The sequence below is a fragment of the Rhineura floridana genome, chromosome 1 (genome assembly GCF_030035675.1).
Source record: "Rhineura floridana isolate rRhiFlo1 chromosome 1, rRhiFlo1.hap2, whole genome shotgun sequence".
NCBI classification, from domain to species: Eukaryota; Metazoa; Chordata; class Lepidosauria; order Squamata; family Rhineuridae; genus Rhineura; species Rhineura floridana.
In genome coordinates, this window is record NC_084480.1 from 211,254,486 (window position 1) to 211,274,200 (window position 19,715).

The 19,715-nt window shown below is 42.3% G+C and overlaps 1 protein-coding gene across 7 annotated transcripts in view; it reads right to left on the reverse strand.

Annotated features, from left to right (window-relative positions):
* Positions 1-19,715, reverse strand: part of LOC133367599 (uncharacterized) — a 360,491-nt gene that overhangs the window by 73,869 nt on the left and 266,907 nt on the right. For all 7 annotated transcript variants that reach the window (XM_061591725.1, XM_061591699.1, XM_061591706.1 and 4 more), the window contains 3 exons: positions 12,589-12,807; positions 9,892-10,144; positions 1,568-1,731 (listed from right to left, as the gene is read on the reverse strand). In XM_061591725.1, coding sequence (XP_061447709.1) covers positions 1,568-1,731; positions 9,892-10,144; positions 12,589-12,807 — 636 coding nt within the window. The remainder of the gene's footprint in view (positions 1-1,567; positions 1,732-9,891; positions 10,145-12,588; positions 12,808-19,715) is intronic.

Here is a 19,715-nt window from a genome sequence, read left to right on the forward strand (position 1 = left end):
TGTTGATCCCAGTTCCTTCCAGCCTTTCTCAGTGTTCTCTTTCTCTCAAGAGGGGAGCAGACATCTTATCTTTGTCTCTTCTCTCAACCAGGATGAGGCCAGCACTGGGACCAGTGCAGGCTGCTCCAGCATAGCCAGTTAGCTAGATATAGAACTCTTTCCTACCAAGCATGTACTTCCAGAATAAAGTAGTTGTTTCTTATTTTAAAGCTTAAAGTCTCTGACTAATTTGCAGGGAAGGTAGAATCTTAGCAAAGATTCAAACACACACACACGTAAGCTCGCTCAATACTCTCCGTTCCGCAGCGCTACGCAACTCTGCTACGCATCTCAATAGAGAAATTCCGACACCTTCAACAAGAAGGTTTAGGTCAATGAGAGCCTAATAGAGTGGATTAGCATTTTAAGGATGACTTGTGCCTGTTATTTATGAACAACATCTAGCCACCAAATAACTTGCAGTAAGCTCTGGAGAATAGACCATACTAATTAATCTCACTGATATTAGGCCCATTAATTTACAACTGGATCATGATTGCAGCCTTCAGTATCTGTGTTCTGTTTGTAGTTAATGCATACAAATACACAAAAAACTTATCCAATTAAGTAATGCTCAGAGTAGATACATTAAAATCAATAGACATAATGAGCCAATTGATTTCAATGGGTCATCTCTGAGTATGACTTAGTTGGATACAATCCCAATAGCATTTACAACTAATCTGTGCTCAGCAGACTATACATTTTAACTGGCCTTAAGCCAGCACCCCTTTTTTTTGTAATTGTTTCTTCCCATCTTCTACATCTTCTGGCACACGCAGAAGATAGGGGAGGGGGACATAGGGGAGGGGAATGTTGGCCTTTCACTTGGATGGGCTTTGCTCAGAAGCAACAAGAGTAATTCCCATTGCTCCTATATCCTGGGACAAAATGAAAGATTGATTGCTTCTCTTCTCCAAATGGTTTTTCATGTCATCAGATTCAAGGGAGGGACAGGGTCTGACTCTTTCCCACCACTGAGTTGGTGACCCCTCCATCTTCTTTGCAGAGGGTTTGGGAAATGGAAGAGACAGTGGCTAGGAAGTTGGAAGCAACAAGCTGATTCCTATATTTGAAGAAACCTGCCCATACCTAATAGTGTCAGCCTAACTAGCAGATCAATCCAACCCCACCCTTGTGCTGGGCTGGTGTATGTGTGTGGTTTGGGAAGAGGTGTCCATTGTTGCTAAGCTTCTCCTTTTGCCCACTGAATATATGGGCAGATGGAAGTACCACCAGAGGGATGCTGAAACAGGGCATTCTGGCAATGGGGATCCTCAATCTTAATAGCATCACATGGTGTCATCAGGCCCAGCCAATGCACCAGCTCTAGGCTGGTGCAGCAATCATCCTTCTATCCCAGCTGGCCAGCAACCGGGGTGTGGATTGTCCCCTAAGTTAGCCACAAAATTTACTAGTCCACAACACATTTCACAACTGTCCTGCTCACATATCACATGGTGGGTCATTTGGAAATAAAGGAAGATTGTTAGATTTTTTAAATGGTAAAAAAGAAAGAAGGGCTTACCTCACAAAGTAGAGGTACAAGAATGTAGATGAAATGATGAACAGCATTGTGTAAAGCAGTATGGTTATCAATATACCAGGAATGCCAGATCCTTCAATTCTAAAAAAATGCCAGTACAGCTTTGCACAGTCAGCAGTGGGTTTGCCTGGAATGTACTGAAGACGCTGAAGGGGGGGGAGAGAGATGATGGAAAGAAGGTATGAAAATTAATAAATGGTAATAGTATTGACATTATTGTTTCTACACCTTTGTGCACGGTAGTTCATAGGGCAGGGATGCTTAAAGATCGACAACAACACTGAAGTGACATGGCACCATGATTGCTGGTTTCTCTCTTCATTTGCTGGAGCGGTTGTCCATATTTATGACTTGAGAAGTGTAATTGCCATGAGCTCTTTACTGGATATATTATAGTGTTCTTTTCACTTTGTTACCATGTTGGTGCGGTGCTAAACACAAGCTAATGATTTGCTTTTGTCTCCGCATGCAGAGGTACCAATTTTAACCGAACCATAGCATCAGGCAGCCCGTTCCTCTGATTTCAGTGGGTCATAATAATAATAATAATAATAATAATAATAAATTTAATTTTTGTGTCGCCTATCTGGCCGAAGCCACTCTAGGCGACGTACACATTAAAATGCAGTAAAATACAATGTAATACAAAATAAAATACAATGCAGTCAACACTAATGTAGCAGTATAAAACCATGTAGGGCAATCAATAACAATTATAAAACAATCACAGAAAAATTAGCCCACCCCGGAGATCCCAAAGGCCTGTCCAAAGAGCCAAGTTTTCAAGGCTCGGCGAAATGTATCCAGGGAAGGGGCATGGCGAAGATCGAACGGGAGGGAGTTCCAGAGAGTGGGGGCCGCCACTGAAAATGCCCTCTCTCTAGTCCCCACCAACCTAGCTGTTTTTGTTGGTGGGAATGAGAGAAGGCCCTGCGTGGCTGATCTAGTGGGGCGGCTTAATTGGTGGTACTGGAGGTGCTCCTTCAGGTAAACTGGACCGAGACCGTATAGGGATTTAAAGGTTAACACCAACACCTTGAATTGGGCCCGGAAAACAACTGGAAGCCAGTGTAGATGAAATAACACTGGCGTGATGTGATCACGGCGGCGGCTGTTTGTAAGCAAATGAGCCGCCGCATTCTGCACCAGTTGTAATTTCTGGACCGTTTTCAAGGGTAACCCCACGTAGAGCGCATTGCAGTAGTCTAATCGAGAGGTGACCAGGGCATGTACTACCAGTGGGAGCTGACGGACAGGGAGGTAGGGTTGCAGCCTCCGTATGAGGTGCAGTTGATACCAAGCTGCCCGGCTCACTGCTGAAATCTGAGCCTCCATGGACAGCCTGGAATCAAGAACAACCCCAAGGCTACGGACCTGATCCCTCAGGGGTAGACTCACCCCATTAAGCTTCAGGTCAACAGCACTCAACCTTCCCCTGTCACCCACAAGTAGCACCTTGGTCTTATCAGGATTGAGCTTCAGCCTGTTCCTTCCCATCCACCCACTCATGGATTCCAGGCACTTGGACAAAGTCTCCACAGCCGACTCCGGTGAGGATTTAAAAGAGAGATAGAGCTGCGTGTCATCAGCATATAGGTGACACCGCAGCCCAAAACTCCTGATGATAGCTCCCAGCGGTTTTATGTAGATGTTAAATAGCATGGGAGAGAGGATAGAACCCTGTGGCACTCCACAAGTGAGGGGCCAAGGGTCTGAAACCTCATCCCCCAATGCTACCTGTTGATGCCTGTCAGAGAGAAAGGAACGGAACCACTGTAAAACAGTGCCTCCTATTCCCAATCCTTCCAGGCGATCTAACAAGATATCGTGGTTGACAGTATCAAAAGCTGCTGAGAGATCCAGGAGGACAAGAAAGGTAGATTCCCCCCTGTCTAATGCCCTCCTCATATCATCCACCAGAGCGACCAAGGCTGTTTCAGTACTATGTCATGAATGCCCTTTGTCTCTGGTTTGCATACAAGGGCTACAATTCTATGCATTTTTACTCTAAACTAAGCAAGTCCCAATCCTACTTTTGTTAATGGGACTTGCTTAAACTTAAGTACTTCCAATATTACAATGGAAGCAAATCATTAGGGATAATTCTGGCCAATGGATAAAATGCTAGATCAATTTGTAAAAGAGCTGGGTTCATTTCCTAGCTTTGCTCCCATCTCAGCTTCAGTTCCCAAATGGAAGCCAGAGGAGCTGTAGTGAGTGCAGGAGATGGCTTGGCTGGTGGGCATCCCGGCAGTGGTGTTGCTGCTGCTTGCTGGGAAGGGGAGGTGGTGTGGAGGTCAGGAATGTGCAAGTGCACCTATGGGAGCACATAGGTGCAAGTGCACCTATGGGAGCACTATGGGAGCATTGTCTCCTGTGTTGCACCCTGATCTTGCGCCTCCGCATCTTTGTCAGCAGGAGGCTTATTACTGCAGCTCCACACCACCAGGCAAGCTGATCCTGGGTGAGTGTCACAGTTTACTCTCCAAAAATGCAAAAGAAGGCCGTTTCACCCCGTCTTTAACCACTGCAAATTCTCATTTAAGAACTTTGAGCCCAGTCCTCCTAAAAAGTTAATACAGATTCTGTCAGCCTCAACCCCTAAACCCCTGGATTCTCCCGTGGGTTTAATTTTGACCTGCCAGATTCTGCCTTGGTCCTGTTTGGAGGGTCTGCATTTTAAAAATTGAATTGCATTTATTTTATTAGGTATTAACCATATTTATTGACTGACCTTCATTCTACAGCAGGGCACTTTCCAATGTAATTTATAAAACAGAATATACAGAATAAAAGCAAGCAATACATTATAACAAATTGGCACCTAACTATTTATGGTGGTAACAGAATGATGTTTGCAGGACAGACTTTTACTTTATGCCCTTTATTATCACACACCACTGTATTTTTTTTAAGTGCAGTGTCAAGTGATCTGTACTTTTCCCTTTAATAGTAATCAAAAAAGAAAGTAAGTCAACATGGGACCCTATTTTCCAGGGCTATCAATCTGTCAACTTTCATAAGTGCTAAGTCCACTTGGAATTTTAAAAAAGATATTAGATCATTAAAATAACTCATGTCACATTACCACAACAATAACATCTTAAAATGCTTGATCTAAAATAAATTGATTGGCAAGTAAATCTGAAAGAGCAGCTGAAGGAATGCCAAGGGCGGGAAGCAAAATTGCAAGTACAAATATGGAAAACACATGTAAGGGATTCGGTTTCATTTTGAAATGGGATATGCTTCTTTTGCGTGGCATTCAGTCAAATGTGTTCCTTGTGCGGGTAATTTTGGTAGAAAATATTGGCAATTTTCAGTACACAGCATGATGTATTTTTCAGAATTTTCCAAATCAAAGTCAAATTAGAAGCGGTTACAGACATTCAATTCTCAGATCTGTTTCTGCCTGAACTTGCTGCACAGGATGATAATTTATCCATATTCATGTCATGGTTTTCTTTAACCAGAAGCAGGGGGCCTGGTGTTCTGCTAAGTGTTTAATGCATGTTCTAGCAAATATAATACGTATAGGGCAAAACCTGGTCTATTGACATCAACTGCAATTTGAAAATATATGGCCCAGAATTTCTTCAAATAAATCTGAAAGCCATGGGTAAAAAAAACAACCAAAAAATTGTGCTTATTACAAACATGTGTAATGCTTAGGAGTTCAAGAATTTAGTAGTTAAACTTGGCTCCCAGGGGTTAGGATGCTACAGCTCTGTCCTCCTGACTGCCTGGTTTAAATCTTAAATTGCCAAGGCTCCACCACAGACCCAAGGCAGTTAATTGAGGGAGGGACTGGTGAGCTGAGCTGAGAGTCCTATGGAAAATCTTGCAAAATATTATTAATAAAACACCTTACAACAGCGTTTTTGCTGCTTACATACCTGATTAATTAATTATTTATTAATTCATTATATTTATATACCACCTTTCCTCCAAGGAGCTCAAAGTGGTGTACTTGGTAACAAACCTGTGCGGTAGGTTAGGCTGAGAGACAGTGACTGGCCTAAGGTCACCCAGAGAGCTTCATGGCTGAGTCGGCCTCCCATGTCATAGTTCAATACTCTAACCATCACACCACACTTCCCCAAAAGTAATACATTTACAAACTAATGAAAGGCACAACAGCACTATTCTTGCATTACTTGCTTCATGGCTGAGTTAGGATTTGAACCCTGGTCTCCCAGATCATAGTCCAACACTCTAACCATCACACAATACTACCCCAAATGTAATGCATTTACAAACTAATGAAAGACACAAAAGCACTATTAATGCATTACTCACATGTAGGGCACTTACAATTTAAAGCAGGAGCAGGGCTGCACTTACATTTCACCCCCGACCCTACTCTGTCATGCTAGTTCTGCATTTTGATATGTCAGGATATTTTTCCTAAACCATGCACTGGATACCTGATGCATGCCTGATGTGAGCTCCCAGTTGTTCCTTTGCTGGAGCAAGGAATGCTTCCACTGCCCATCAATTAACGCGCAGTGAGAGGACACCTTACTCTGGGAGGGGGAGGCAGTTTCTGCTGAAATTGCTGCTAAAATAGAGACTTTTTCTCCATTTTAAGAGGGGTTTCAATGGAAACTGTTTCCCCTTCCTGGAGGGGCTTTGAAATAATCCCCATGCTTTTAGAACCTCCAACTTTCAGAGATTCAAAGGGAAGCTCTGGTCAATTTGAAAGCTCTTTTGCAATCAGCCCTGTGCTACTCTTTGAACCTCTATTTTTCAGCATTTTAAAGAGCAGCATTGGGCTGTTTGTAAAAGGGCTTTCAAACAGCCTACAGCTGCTCTTTTCACCTCTGCAAACTGGCAGCTCAAAGAGCAACACGGGGCTGATTGAAAGCCCATGTGCGGAGATCCCCATACTGGTCTTTAAATCTCCAAAACCCAGCTGGTTTTCCAGCGGTTCAAACAGCAGTGAAGGGGTCTTTGCAAAAGAGCTTTCAAACAGTGCTCTTTGAAATCCTAACAATTGGGGCTGCAAAGCACAGCATCACCTGATGTCACAGTGATGTCAGGTGATTGGCAGGTTGTCAGACCCATCCATTAAATGTGGCCCACCAGGGTCAGGGAGATAAGAAACTGGCCTGCTGGCCCAAAAAGGTTTCTCACCCCTGACACAGGGGTTCTCAGGCAAACAACCATGCTCAATAAGAGAACAGGCCTTTTCTGTGGTAGCCCCCCCCCAAAAACCCTACTTGATGCTGATTTTGTCATCTTTCTGGTGCCAGGCAAATACATTTTTATTCTCCTGGGCATTTAGACAGCACTGACAATTAGGCTTTTGGTGGCTGCTAGTGTTCATCCCGTGTAAAAGGGATGGATATTTTGTGTTGTTTCAGATTACATTTGGGGGGAATGAACATTTTTAGTATTTCATATTTGTATTTATTGACTGTTTCATATTTTGTATTTATTATTGTAAATCATTTTCAGACATCTCTCTGAATCTGTGTGTGAAAATGGAAATGGACTGCCTTCAAGTCGATGCCGACTTACGGCGACTCTATGAATGGGGTGTTCATAGTAAGCGGTATTCAGAGGTGGTTTACCATTGCCTTCCTCTGAGGTGGACAGGCAGTGGCTGGCCCAAGGTCACCCAGTGAGCTTCACGGCTGTGTGGGGATTCGAACCCTGGTCTCCCAGGTCGTAGTCCAACCCTCTAACCCAGTGGTTCTCAAACTTTTTTGGTTCGCGGCGCACTGTAAAACATATAAATATTTTCTGGTGAACTTCGTGTTCAAAATTAAAAATATATTAATATATTTTAAACTATGAATAAAAACAACAAACTGTAGAAAACTATTACTTACCCTATACAAATGGGTTTCTTCTCATTTTTAAAATATACTTTCATAATATTTGAGGCACACCTAGCCACCTCTTAGGGTGCATCAGTGTGCCTGGGCACACCGTTTGAGAATCACTGCTCTAACCACTACACCACAGTGGTGATATATAAAATAATATCACAAAATAACTAACAATGTGCAGTCATTGGAGGGCAGAGCTGATGCCAGTGGAGGCAAGTGAGGCACTGCCCCACCAACCTCAGTCTGGCCTCAGCCAACCCTCACCTGCCTGTCTTCTTACTTACAACCAAACTAGGGGATGGAACTGCATGTCAGCTTCCCCCTTCTTAGGGCTTATCCAAACGGAGAGAGATAATCCATGCTTTCCATATTCGGTTTGTCATCTGATAGTCCTCACTTTGCCTTTTAGTTCACTCTTTCCCAATTTAAAAAAATGCTTTTTTGCACCCGCACCCGCAGCGGTAAGACCCCTACATTCTTTTTCCTTTTTCCAAGCTCCGCCTCTAAAACTTCCCCCTATCAACCAATTGGTCAGCAAAAAAATTACGTATGCTCCTCTCCCCCTTTGCAACAAAGCACAATATGTCTGTAAAGGAGTTCTCACCTCCGAAGGAAAGGCTGCTGGTCTGTTTCATTCCTGCCTTGTTTGTATTTGCAATATTACACTTAAACGAATGTATGCTTTTCTGCCTTTATTGATATTTAAGGAGATACACACGCTGGCAATTGCACTTATTTCTCCAAAAAAGTAAGAAACGTGTCAACTCCCCCCTCCTTCTCCCTTTCCTTCCCACTGAGATTGACAAAGCTTTCCGGAGCAGGCGTGAAACCGACCAGCAGCCCTTTTCTTGTTTGTATTTGCGATATTACACTTAAATAAATGTATGCTTTTCTGATTTGAAGCAAAAACCCCAGCAAGTAGAATGAAATTTACAAAGCTTTCCGGAGGCAGGCTGAAACCGACCATCCCGCCTTTCTCGCTTGCTGTGCATTGCAGATCTCACCCAGAGTGGCTGCCCAGTTTGCAGGCTGGCAAAAAATAAAATGCATCTGCGCAGTAGTTGCAGACACCCCCCCAACACCCCACCATTGCAAGGATTGGTCCAATTTTCCCGGAATTATTCTCGCACATGTGCAAAAGTGCAGATACGTGATTGGCTGGAATGAGGAGAAGGGGCAAGGGGAAATGCCCAAGAACTGCCCACCAGCTGTAAAGTCCACGGTATTGCATCCTAACTCCTGAAGGCACAGCAGATGATTCCCGGTTTTAAACAGCAAATCGCATTTTTGCTGGTATTGCAAGGAACGGATTTAACCCACGAAAATGCGTAACAGTGCGAGACGTCATTTGGACGACCAAAAAATAATGAACACACATAGCGGACGTGTCACACATTTTGCAGTCATCTGGATGAGCCCCTAGTCACAGTGTTGTTCTTGTAAACCTGAACAAGGAGGAGGATGGGGCCGAAACTAGCATCAGTTGGCTTTGCCAATCATTGGCTGTGGCTCCACCTACTGTTGGCCTCCCTGCCTTCCGCCCTCCCAGTCCCAATGGACACCAGCTATGACTGGCTAATGAAGCAATGGGTTTCTATGTGAAAAGTGCAACTTTGCACTAGCTTGAGACTGTGAGTGCTTTACACAAGTAGTGTGTGAATTAGGGCTAAAATCTTCCAAGCTTGGCCTACTCCACTGCCCAATTCTCTTCCTTCCAAAACCACTGGAAAGGGCTCTTTTTGCTTTGGTTCACAGATTACCTTGGGAGCTCCTCCCTTTTGCATGGTGGAGGAGTGGATGCATAACCTCGCAGATGATATAACATCTGAATTGGGTGATCCACACTAGTAATGGTCACTTCTGTGTTTCCTCTCCCTCAGAAGAGAGAGGGAGAAATAACACAAGCAGACCCTTGATGCAGTCAGCCATAATTAGTGTGGAGCATAGAATCTTAGTTCCACAATGTAAAATGGCAATACTGACACGAGGTCTGACAGAGTTGTAGACATGAATGAGAGGAAAGGTTTAAGCAGGTTGCACATTAAAACTGCCAAAGATGTTATTAATAACAATAAACAGTTTCTCTACACATTTTATGCCATGGAGATATTGCTTTTGGGGGTGGGGACAAAGGTTCTACAATGCTACATTGTTTTTAGTTCATTCCTTTTAGAATATTCCTTAGTTTTTCTATATTGCCATCCTCTCCAAGGTTGCTGCAATCATTCTAAGATTGCACTTTTATCTTCTTTTTATCGATGCCTTTAGTTTATGTTTTATTCCATTTATTGGGGGAGGGAGAAGAGAGATATGTCTTTCCACCTAAAATGTAATTAATAACATATAACTTTTTTGGGGGAAGGTTGTATGCTGTTGCCAGGGGTGGAATTTCGTATCATCTTTTGAGTCATTGAATAAAACAAATTTCTACATCAAGGCCTTGTATTGAAGTTATTTTAAGTGACTTACCCCCAGGAAGGCATCTACTACAAACACCACCAAAGGGTTTAGCACTGTCCAGAATCCCCAAGCCATGATCAGCCTTGACAAGTAAGAAGGAAATGAGCCAAAAAACAGCTGACAGCCCCATCTTATCAGAACCATAAGAAGCAGCACTGTGTTCAAGGTCAAAGGTCCCATCATAATTATGGCCAACTCTTCACTAGTGCGTACCAAAGAGTTCTGATAGCACAAATCAACCGTATGAGGATAGAACTGGAATCTGGAAATAAAGGAGGGAGCAGAAGATTCATGAGACCTGTAGATTATCTTTCTGGAGGGATTTATAAACCACTTGCACAATTGTATATGATATGTATTTTAATAAGCAAGAAAGCAGCCACCAGGGCATGTATTCAATTGATGTTCTCCACCAGTGAAAGGTTCCTTTGATCCAGCAGAGGCTTACCTAAGTGGAAAGGTGAAGTTATTGTCACTGAATCATCTTCCTCTATCCAGGGCTGGCCCTAGGATATATAGTGCAGTAGGCGGGGAGTGCTTTGCAGGGCCACCCAGAAGGTTTATGGGGCCTGATGCAGGTGTGATGCTGGAGGCTCTGCTTCTTCCCCGTACAAGGACCTATGTGTGTACAAAGTTGGGGGCCACATGTGAGATTTACTGTAAGCACAAATGACGTGAGCATTCTTGCCTGCAGCTCGTCCTTTGCCCCAGGATCAAGCAGAATGATAGATGTGCTTCATTTTTTATTACATGGGGATAAAAGAACAGGGATCAGATTGTTCTTCTGCTGTGTACCTCCTCCAAATTCCAAACCCCTTCTGACAGAGCTTCTTTCTGCTTCCTGGTGCTCAGTCTCACAGGTCTTCTGGTTCTGGCCTGCTTCTGGCCTCCTCCACTACTCACTCAGGAAGAATTCCTCCCTTAAGACCTGGCCTTACACCACTCCTACACCTTTCCCTTTGGTAACTGCCTATCCCTCAAGAACAGCATTATTCTTGATCTCTCAGCTACAGTTTGCACAAGCCAAAGCTCGAAAAGTCACATTCTGAGCAGCGGCTGTGCACTATGCAGCACTATCACACATTTTACTGTTTTTTGTGTGTTTTTTTGTAGCAGCTCCTATCTTTTGGTAAACATTCTTTATTTTAGAATATCCATTACTTTTTATTTAAAGATAATAAAAGATATATATAAAAAGGTATCCGCCTGACCTCTTACAGCTTACGACTTTATTTTATTAATATTTATATAGTGCTTATAGTGTTTATAGTATTTGAAGAACTAAGTGCTTGGTAATGTTGCTTCAAAGTAAAGCTCTGTTCCACTGATTTTAACCTAGCGCAAATGACATCAAAGTGGAAACTGAAAAAGAAACGTACTTTAAAGCTAATTGAAGGAAGATCGTTTTCGTAGTCAGTACTCAACCTGTAGAACCTTGAAAAAAGGTTACAGGCACTTGCTTTTTGCCACCTAAGCTCACTGCAGACAGTACATTAAAAAAACACGAGAGCTCTGAGCTCAGCTTGGTACCCCGACCAACTGCTCGGCCTGCCCACCCCTAAGGCCAGCCCTATATCTGCTCATAATAGCATGTAAGGTAACACAAGGAACTGCAGGAGAACAGGGACTCTGCAAAAATATCCCCCCATCTTTTCACCCTTGAAAGCCTCCTCTAGATCAAAGAGTCTTCCATCAGCGGAGGGACACATTTGGATTCAACTTCCAATAATAACTGAACCAAAGTTTGGGGTTTGCTTTGTTTTGTTACAAACTAAGGCACACTCAGGATAAAAAAAACCTTCCAGAACCCAGATGCAACAAAGTGCCATGTCCACAACCTGTCAGGAGTAGGTATGTAGTGTTATTTCAGAAGCTGCAATCTTTACCCTTCTCTTACCAGACTGAGTAAATTTATCTCTCCTGCCGTGACATCAAGATCCCCTGATCTATGGGTGTTGTGATCCTATCATCCCATTTTGGGGAAATACATCCTTCCCCAAAATCAGACATTCACATACACATGCTCAATACCCTGCAGACAATTTATACATTTTGCTCAATACCTGTAGCGGGCCAGTAATCACTTGGGGAACTTTATTCATTCATTTGATTTTAAGGTGTGGTGTGGTGCTACGTTTCAGTGGAACTGTGCAAGGCTCAGGCTGGAGAGTAGAGCTAAAATGCTGCTTCAGCAGCAATCATCTTCAGTCTGCACATGAAACAGGAGCTGCAGCTCTCTCTCAGTAAGTAGTTTCATCTTCCCTGAAGAGCCTGCTCATTTAAAGGGACCCACCTACTTTAGTAGTCATTGTCTCTGATGGAGTGGGGGAGACTGAGGCTCCACTAGGGCTTCTAAGCTGAAGTCTGAGGAGAACAGCGTGACTTCCTTAGACTAGAGAGGCAATGGCTCCTCATGCAATGCCTCTGCTTCAGTATGTACATCTAGGGTTGGCCCTGAGGGTCGGGTCTTCTCCTATTGGCCATCTCCCTATCAGTAGGATTGGAAGAACACAGAGAGAGAGTGAGATGCCTGTAGGTTACTTCCACTGTCAGCTTTGATAGGTGGCCCATAACATGGTTATAATGTTCACATTTGGTTAAGTCAATGGGAATGGGGCTGGTTGGCTGTATAACCACAGTTATACCCCCTCTCTTTTTCGACATTACGTAGTGTTGTGGTATGTTTTCCAAATGATCCACACTTACTTTGTGACAGGAACTGCAATTGCTTGAAGTAAGACCCACTGGCTGCCATAATGAAGGTAAAGGCGGGCAAACCAGAGCAAAGCTGCCAGGAGCATAATGGACCAGAAGTCCCAGGAATACCAGTGTCCCCTTCCAAGTTCAGAAAAGATGGCATACACACCAAAGTAGAAGTGCTTGGTAACATTTCTGGATACTGTTGTTTCAACAGCAGGATGGCAGCTGTAACGACAGAGTAATGAAAGAATGAAAGATGATGTAATGAACACAGATTTGAGTGGAACACAATGGAATCTTACCATAAAGATGCATTTGCACAGCAACTGTCAATTATTTATATTTTTTATATTGATAGCGCTGCCAATTTTATGTTCAAAACAGTGCTTGATTTCAAGTGTATTTGGGATACAAAAGCTGTAGCTAATTTATAGAATGAGGGGTATCAAGGCTCTAGCCTACCTGAAAACTAAACAGTGACTTTGGGGCCCTTTGCTTGTTCTTAAGTGGCTCACGGAGGTGGCCACCAGGGATGACAGTGTGTGAGAGCTGAGCGGCTACGTTGGGTTGGATTCAACATAGCACTAAGCAGATCGTTCCATCGGTGCAAGGACTTATCCTGATGCAATGGAACAATCTTCCCCTCCCCCCCACATGCCCCCTAAATCTGTTTGGGGGCTTCCCCAAAACCTTTAGAGCAAATTTGGGGACAGCGTGGGGCCCATACAGAAGGAGGAAAGAGGGAAAATCCTGTTGCACTAGCACTAACTCTTCTGTTAGCACAACCTTTTAGTTGAATACTCCCCAGATAGCCAGTCCATCTAGCCTGAAAATGCCATTGTGTGGAACTCAGTTGCCAGCATAGAGAGTGATACAAGGAAACCATCAGAGGCAACCCTTTGGCTGTGTTGCTCTACATACTGGGATAGTGAGGGGGGAGAGACAGAGTGGTGGAGAGGTTGACATAGTGCAAATGCACCAGCAGGAACACCAGATTGCACCATAAAACCTTGCTGATGCCCTGTCATACACTTTCTGTTCAGGTATGCAGCAGCAATGCAGCTGGAGGGAGACCAGGTGAGCAGCACCACTGCACCAGGCCACCCACTACTGATCAAGGGAGCAGAAGGCCCTGGCTATGCATATACAGCCTAGTTCCTCCAAACACAATCTTTTGTAAACCAATGATAATTTCAGAAATGCAAGCCAGTCATAAAGGGACACGTACGAAAAACAGCAGATACAGGGCTGTTTATCCAAAGCCGAAAGATAACCTTGGAAAGCTTTGGTGGTTATTCAGTGGTTGTTTTATCTCTTGAAAGTTTTAGATAGCATTTTTGCAACATAATTTGCTGTTGGTTAAAAACTAAGCCACCACATTTTTAAAACCCTGAACAAATTGATGGTGATGATGATGCAAAAATGCTTTGGAAGGGTTTAGGATCTCTCTCATTACACAGCTTATTTGTTCTCTATATTAGCAATAAAGCCCATTTAGGAGGGGGATAATGTACCAGTGCTATCATATAGATTTTTGTTTCACAATCAATGGATTGAGTGTTTAATGGTTCTATGGTGTTCATTGGCCCATTTTTATGTATAAACCAGCCTGAAAGCTGTTGTGAAACTGGCTGTCATAGGAGAGAGAAAGCAGAAAGGAAGTTGCACTGTGCGATCATTTACTGCTCAATGTGGTGTGATCTGCCCTTTAGTTAATTACTGTGCTTCTTCAAAGAGAAAAAAGGCAGACACACAGATGCAAGCTTGGCATTACGTCTGCAAGAAACTGGAAAATCTTTGCTGATTCAAAGCTGAAAAGACAGTCGCTTCTTTGACCTTTGGAAACTTCTAACTGTTGTCCATATATCCATTGATTAAAATGACTAAGCAGCTCAGGCCGCCAAGCAGGATGTCAACACACTCGTACCATTATTTTTATATTGGTGTGGTACTTTGAACATTCAGAAAGCCTAAAGGTCTTGCTGTTGAAGCATGGGGAAAATGTTGTGATTGATGCAGTTATGGTTTTTAAAAATATCATATGAAGGCAAGCAATACCCAGTGTTTTGTATTTATTAATCCCTATTTATTTAACACAGTTTGTTTACAGGCACAAACCTCTTTTCCTAAATAGAAGAAAAATAGTGTACTCTGTCCCTTCTGAGTTTGGTTCCTGACCGAGGGCTTCTTCACATACAATGTGTCAAAAGAAAGCATCAAATGCAGGAGAGACCTCCAAGTACACAGAAAAAAATGTTTTTATTTAAGCAGTAGCAGCACATCATGGGACAGAATCATTCTCCCAACACTGGGGTCTCTGCTGCTTACCTGGTTGAGGGGTGATGGTAACAAGCTCACAGCTATGTGAGCACACCACCAGGAGCAGCAGATTGGTGGCAGCAGTCCACTGATGTCACCATTTGCTTCTGCCCCATCCAGCAGTGACATCAGTGTCAGAGGAACAGCTGATCTCCACTACATATGCTTGTTTAGGTATTGCCTGGGGGTCAACAAATCTTGTCAATCACAACCCTGACTTCACTTATTGGCTAAAAGCCTGAAAACGGAAGGAATTAGAGCAGCTCGTACTAACAGAAGTTGGGGGGGGCGCGGTGGCTGACATTTTGGTTTATATTTTTTTAACCAGACCACCTAGAAACTCTTTTTTAAATGAAAGCTTAGAGTCTGGAGATTAAGGTGACTCACCCGGAGACCTGAAGAGGACCCCCAAAAACCAGAATTGCCAGGCGAAAACCGAAGACCTGGCAACCCTGTAAGGAAATCAGTGTTATAAGTTCAGAAATCATAATGATGCTACTCCTTCCTGTCCTAATAGAAGGGCCAAGTAAACTATGAAAAAACAGGAACATTGGAATGCCTGGGAGATTTGCTCATCATTGTTAAGTCATAAATGACATCCAGTTTCTTGAAAAGGCATACATCTATTGACTTCAATAATGCTAAAGAATCTGACCCTAAAGATGCCCTATTAGAACACAAATCAAGTTGAGGTAAAAAACAGTAGTGTGCATGTCCTATCAAGCTAACAGAGAGTGATTAAAGTACAAATGAAAAAGTATTGCCTGTGAAACAGATATCATGGAGCACAATATATGCTGAATCTCAATGAATTCCAGAGTGCATTTTCTCAATGTATGAGTATATCCCTCCTCCTTAAATGCTAGGCATGTAAACTCAGCATGGAATCTAAAATTCAAGCTGTGTTATTTCTAGCTCATATTTCATCAACTCTGTTAAAGATCCTGAAGGAGAAATTCTGCCCTCAGTTACACTTGGGCAACTCAATTATCTTAAAGTGGAATTATACAGGAATAACTGAGAGCATTAAGGAGTGAGGGATGCTGGTATCTGTGGCCCTAAAATGTAGAATATTTGATAATTCTATTGCAGCTGAAACATTTCAGAGGTGCAATGGCAAACATAAGATACTAGCTCTTATCTCCCTTCTTTTCTAAAATGAAAGACTGGAAAGGCCAGGAGGTTACTGAGGTCCATGAAATACACATAGGATAATGCTGGTGGCTGACAGCTCTCCTGATTTTCTCAGGACAGTGCTGAAATCACTGTCATACCTGAATTAAAAGCCATTCCTGTAAAGAAAAATATATCCATCCCCAAAACCAGACATTCACATACGCATGCTCAATACCCTGCAGACAATTTATAGATTTTGCTCAATACCTGTAATGGGCCAGTAATCACTTGGGGAACGTTATTTATTCATTCATTAAATTTGTATTCTGCTTTCCGACCACATGGTGCTGAATGCAATACAGGCAATACAATATAATATAATATCAGAGAAATCTTATGGTAAGGGTGGAGAGACAACAGCAGAAAAACCACAATTTCCTAAGTCCTGCCAGACTCATGTTAGCCACGAAAGAAGTCTGGGAGTGGCTTCCCCCTCCATTTTGCTTTTTGTTTCCCTGCCATTGGATCCAAGGCCTTCCACAATCAACTCCTGACATGCACCAACATCACCCTTTTCTTCTCCTACCACTGCTGGAGCCCGGGCTGGTGCTATCATTAGGCCAACTAGGCAGCCGCCTAGTGCGCAGACCTCAGAGGGGGGCAGTACTGACCTTTGAGGGGCACAGTTTTATACAGATTAGTTTTTTTAAAAAATGGTGCATCAACCCTACAAGAAGCAGGTTTAAAAGACTGGAAGAACATTGGTGCAATTCTCTCTTCACATGAGTGGAATACTGACCACTTAGAAAACTATCAGACCTGGAGAGAACTTGAATTGTGCTTATCTAAAGGAAAAACAATTGATGATATTAACCAGCAGAAAATTAGGCAAGACAAACAATATTGGCGACAAATCTTGGAACGCTTGATTGCTTTGGTCAGAGTTCTTGGCATGCAAAACTTGGCATTCCGTGGTACAACTGAAAAGTTGTACAGTGCTAGCAGTGGAATTTTTTTGAAGTTTGTAGAATATCTAGCCCTTTCTGATCCTATCATGAATGAACATTTGTGCAGAAACAATGGTTCACTACCTAGGAAAAGATATCCACAATGAGCTTATACAGCTTCTAGCAGGTGTTATAAAGCAGAAAATTTTATCACATGCAAACTCAGCCAAATACCACTCAATTATTCTGGACTTCACACTTGATGTTAGTCATATTGAACAAATGACGATGATTGTAGGTTATGTTGATGTAATCAAACCATCAGATAATGAGATGTCTGAGCCTGAGGTTATCATAAGAGAACATTTCTTGGGATTTGTTCCACTAAAGGAGACTACAGGTGCCTTTATGACAGAAACTCTTCTTGGACAAATAGGATTACCAATTGAGAATCTGTGTGGTCAAGGTTATGATAATGGGAGTAACATGAAAGGCAAAGAAAATGGCGTACAAAAGAGAGTCCTGGACATAAACCCATGTGCGATTTTTGTGCCCTGCAATGCACAAACTTGGTAGTCAATGATGCCACTAAGTGTTGTCTGGAAGCAACTAGTTTCTTCAGTTTGGTTCAACAGATCTATAAGTATTTCTCTGCATCGACTCAGTGTTGGCAAATTCTAACTAGCCATGTATCAGACTTAGGCATAACTGTTAAGCCATTGAGCGAAACAAGATGGGAGAGTTGGATCGATGCTTTGAAACCACTGAAATACCATCTTGGTAGTATATATGATGCTTTAATAGAGATCTTTGATGACACAAGCCTAATAGGTTTATCTGGAAATACTTCCCAAATTGAAGCTAAGGCCTTTGCTGATGCAATTTGTAAGTTCAAGTTTGTGGTATCCCTTGTTACATGGTACAACATCCTTTTTGAAGTCAATCTTACAAGCAAGCTACTACAAAATAAGGAAGCTGATTTAAATTCAGCTACAAGCCAATTGCAAGTGACCAAGAATTACCTTGTGGGCTGCAGGTGTGATGAGGGTTTTCAACAAGTTTTGATAGATGCTACTGAGATTGCAAAGGAGCTAGAAATACTACCAAGCTTTGAGACAGAACAGGTTAGAAAAAGGAGAAACAGCAGTTTAAGTATGAGGCCCAAGAAGAGGCACCGCAAGATCCAAAGCAGAAATTCAAAGTAGGTTTCTACTATGCTGTCTTAGACATGGCCATACAATCTGTTGAAGAGAGATTCCAACAGCTACAACAATATAATTCCCTATTTGGCTTCCTGTATGATATATACAGTATCAACAAAAAATCTACTGAAGATGTACTTAAGGCCTGCAAGAATTTGGAAAAATAATTGATGCACAACGGAAACAAAGATATTGATGCTGAAGATCTGTGCTGTGAACTTATAGCAATAGCTCGAAGACTTCCAAAGTCTATGCCACCACAAGGAGTACTTCTCTTCATACTACAACAAAAACTCCTGGATAGTGTGCCTAATGTTTCTGTTGCTCTAAGGATCCTTCTCACATTTCTAGTGTCAGTGGCAAGTGGTGAATGCAGTTTCTCAAAGCTCAAAGTTATAAAAACTTACATACACTCAGCAATGTTGCAAAAGAGACTAGTTGGCTTGGCAACTATATCAATTGAATATGACCAAGTATCAGCACTTGACCTGAAGGAATTGGTGACAAAATTTGCAAAGGAAAAGACACGCAAAGTGAGATTTTGATGTGCCTGAAACTGAAACTTTTAAGAGACTTAAATTTTAACATCACAATTCACAAGATTATTCAAAATGATTTGTGTGCTAAAACATTTTCTTTTGTATTTGAGAAAGATAATCAAATATTGTTGTATTACTTATTATTGCAATTTAAAATAAATTCAGCAGTTTCAAGTTTTGTGCTTTTCATTTTTTCTACAAGACATCTGTTTTTGAAAATTGAAGTTAGCAATTTTTTTTGAGGGGTGCAAGTAGTTAGCCTTGCCCAGGGTGCAAAATAGCCTGGCACTGGCACTGGCTGGAGCAATGAAGAACAGGGATGAAGAAATCTGTCAAATTCAGTTTCTTTTCGTTCCTCATTTTTCCAGGCTTCCTACAGAAGAAGCAATCTCCTGCCTCACCAAAGAGGCCTCTCAAGGAGGTGAAGAGGGGCAGTCTGTAGCATCCAACAGCTACCTTCCCAGGGAGCTTAGCATCGCTCCCTCAAAGAGCAATAAGAATACAAGTAAAAAAAAAACCCATAAAAACAACTCAGGTAAAACATCTCTGAAAACAATAAAACAGTCAGTAAAAACAAATTGCAACATATTTTCAAATCAGCTTATGGCCAAAAGCCTGTCTAAATAAAACTATCTTTGCCTACTGACTTTGGGGAAAAGTGAGGTATAATCTGGGAATAAAGAATAAACGAATAAAATGTGATGCATTGGAAGCTATTATGACCTCTGATTGAGGCACTGAGGTTCTGCCTCTTAGTGAAAAAAAAGAAAGGCTAAACAGTTCAGGAGCTTTGCTCCTTCAGTTCTTGTTTTGCTCCCTTAATGGAGTGCCTAGGAGGAAATGGCTGTGTCCTTTTTTTGGACAGAATGGTAATCTGGCTGTTGCTGTATAAGCGTGGCGTCCAGTTGAGCCTGTGACTTCTGCTTGCACAACATATGAACGTAGGAAGCTGCCTTATACTGAGACAGACCATCAGTCCATCTTTCTCAGTATTTAAGATTGAGCCCACC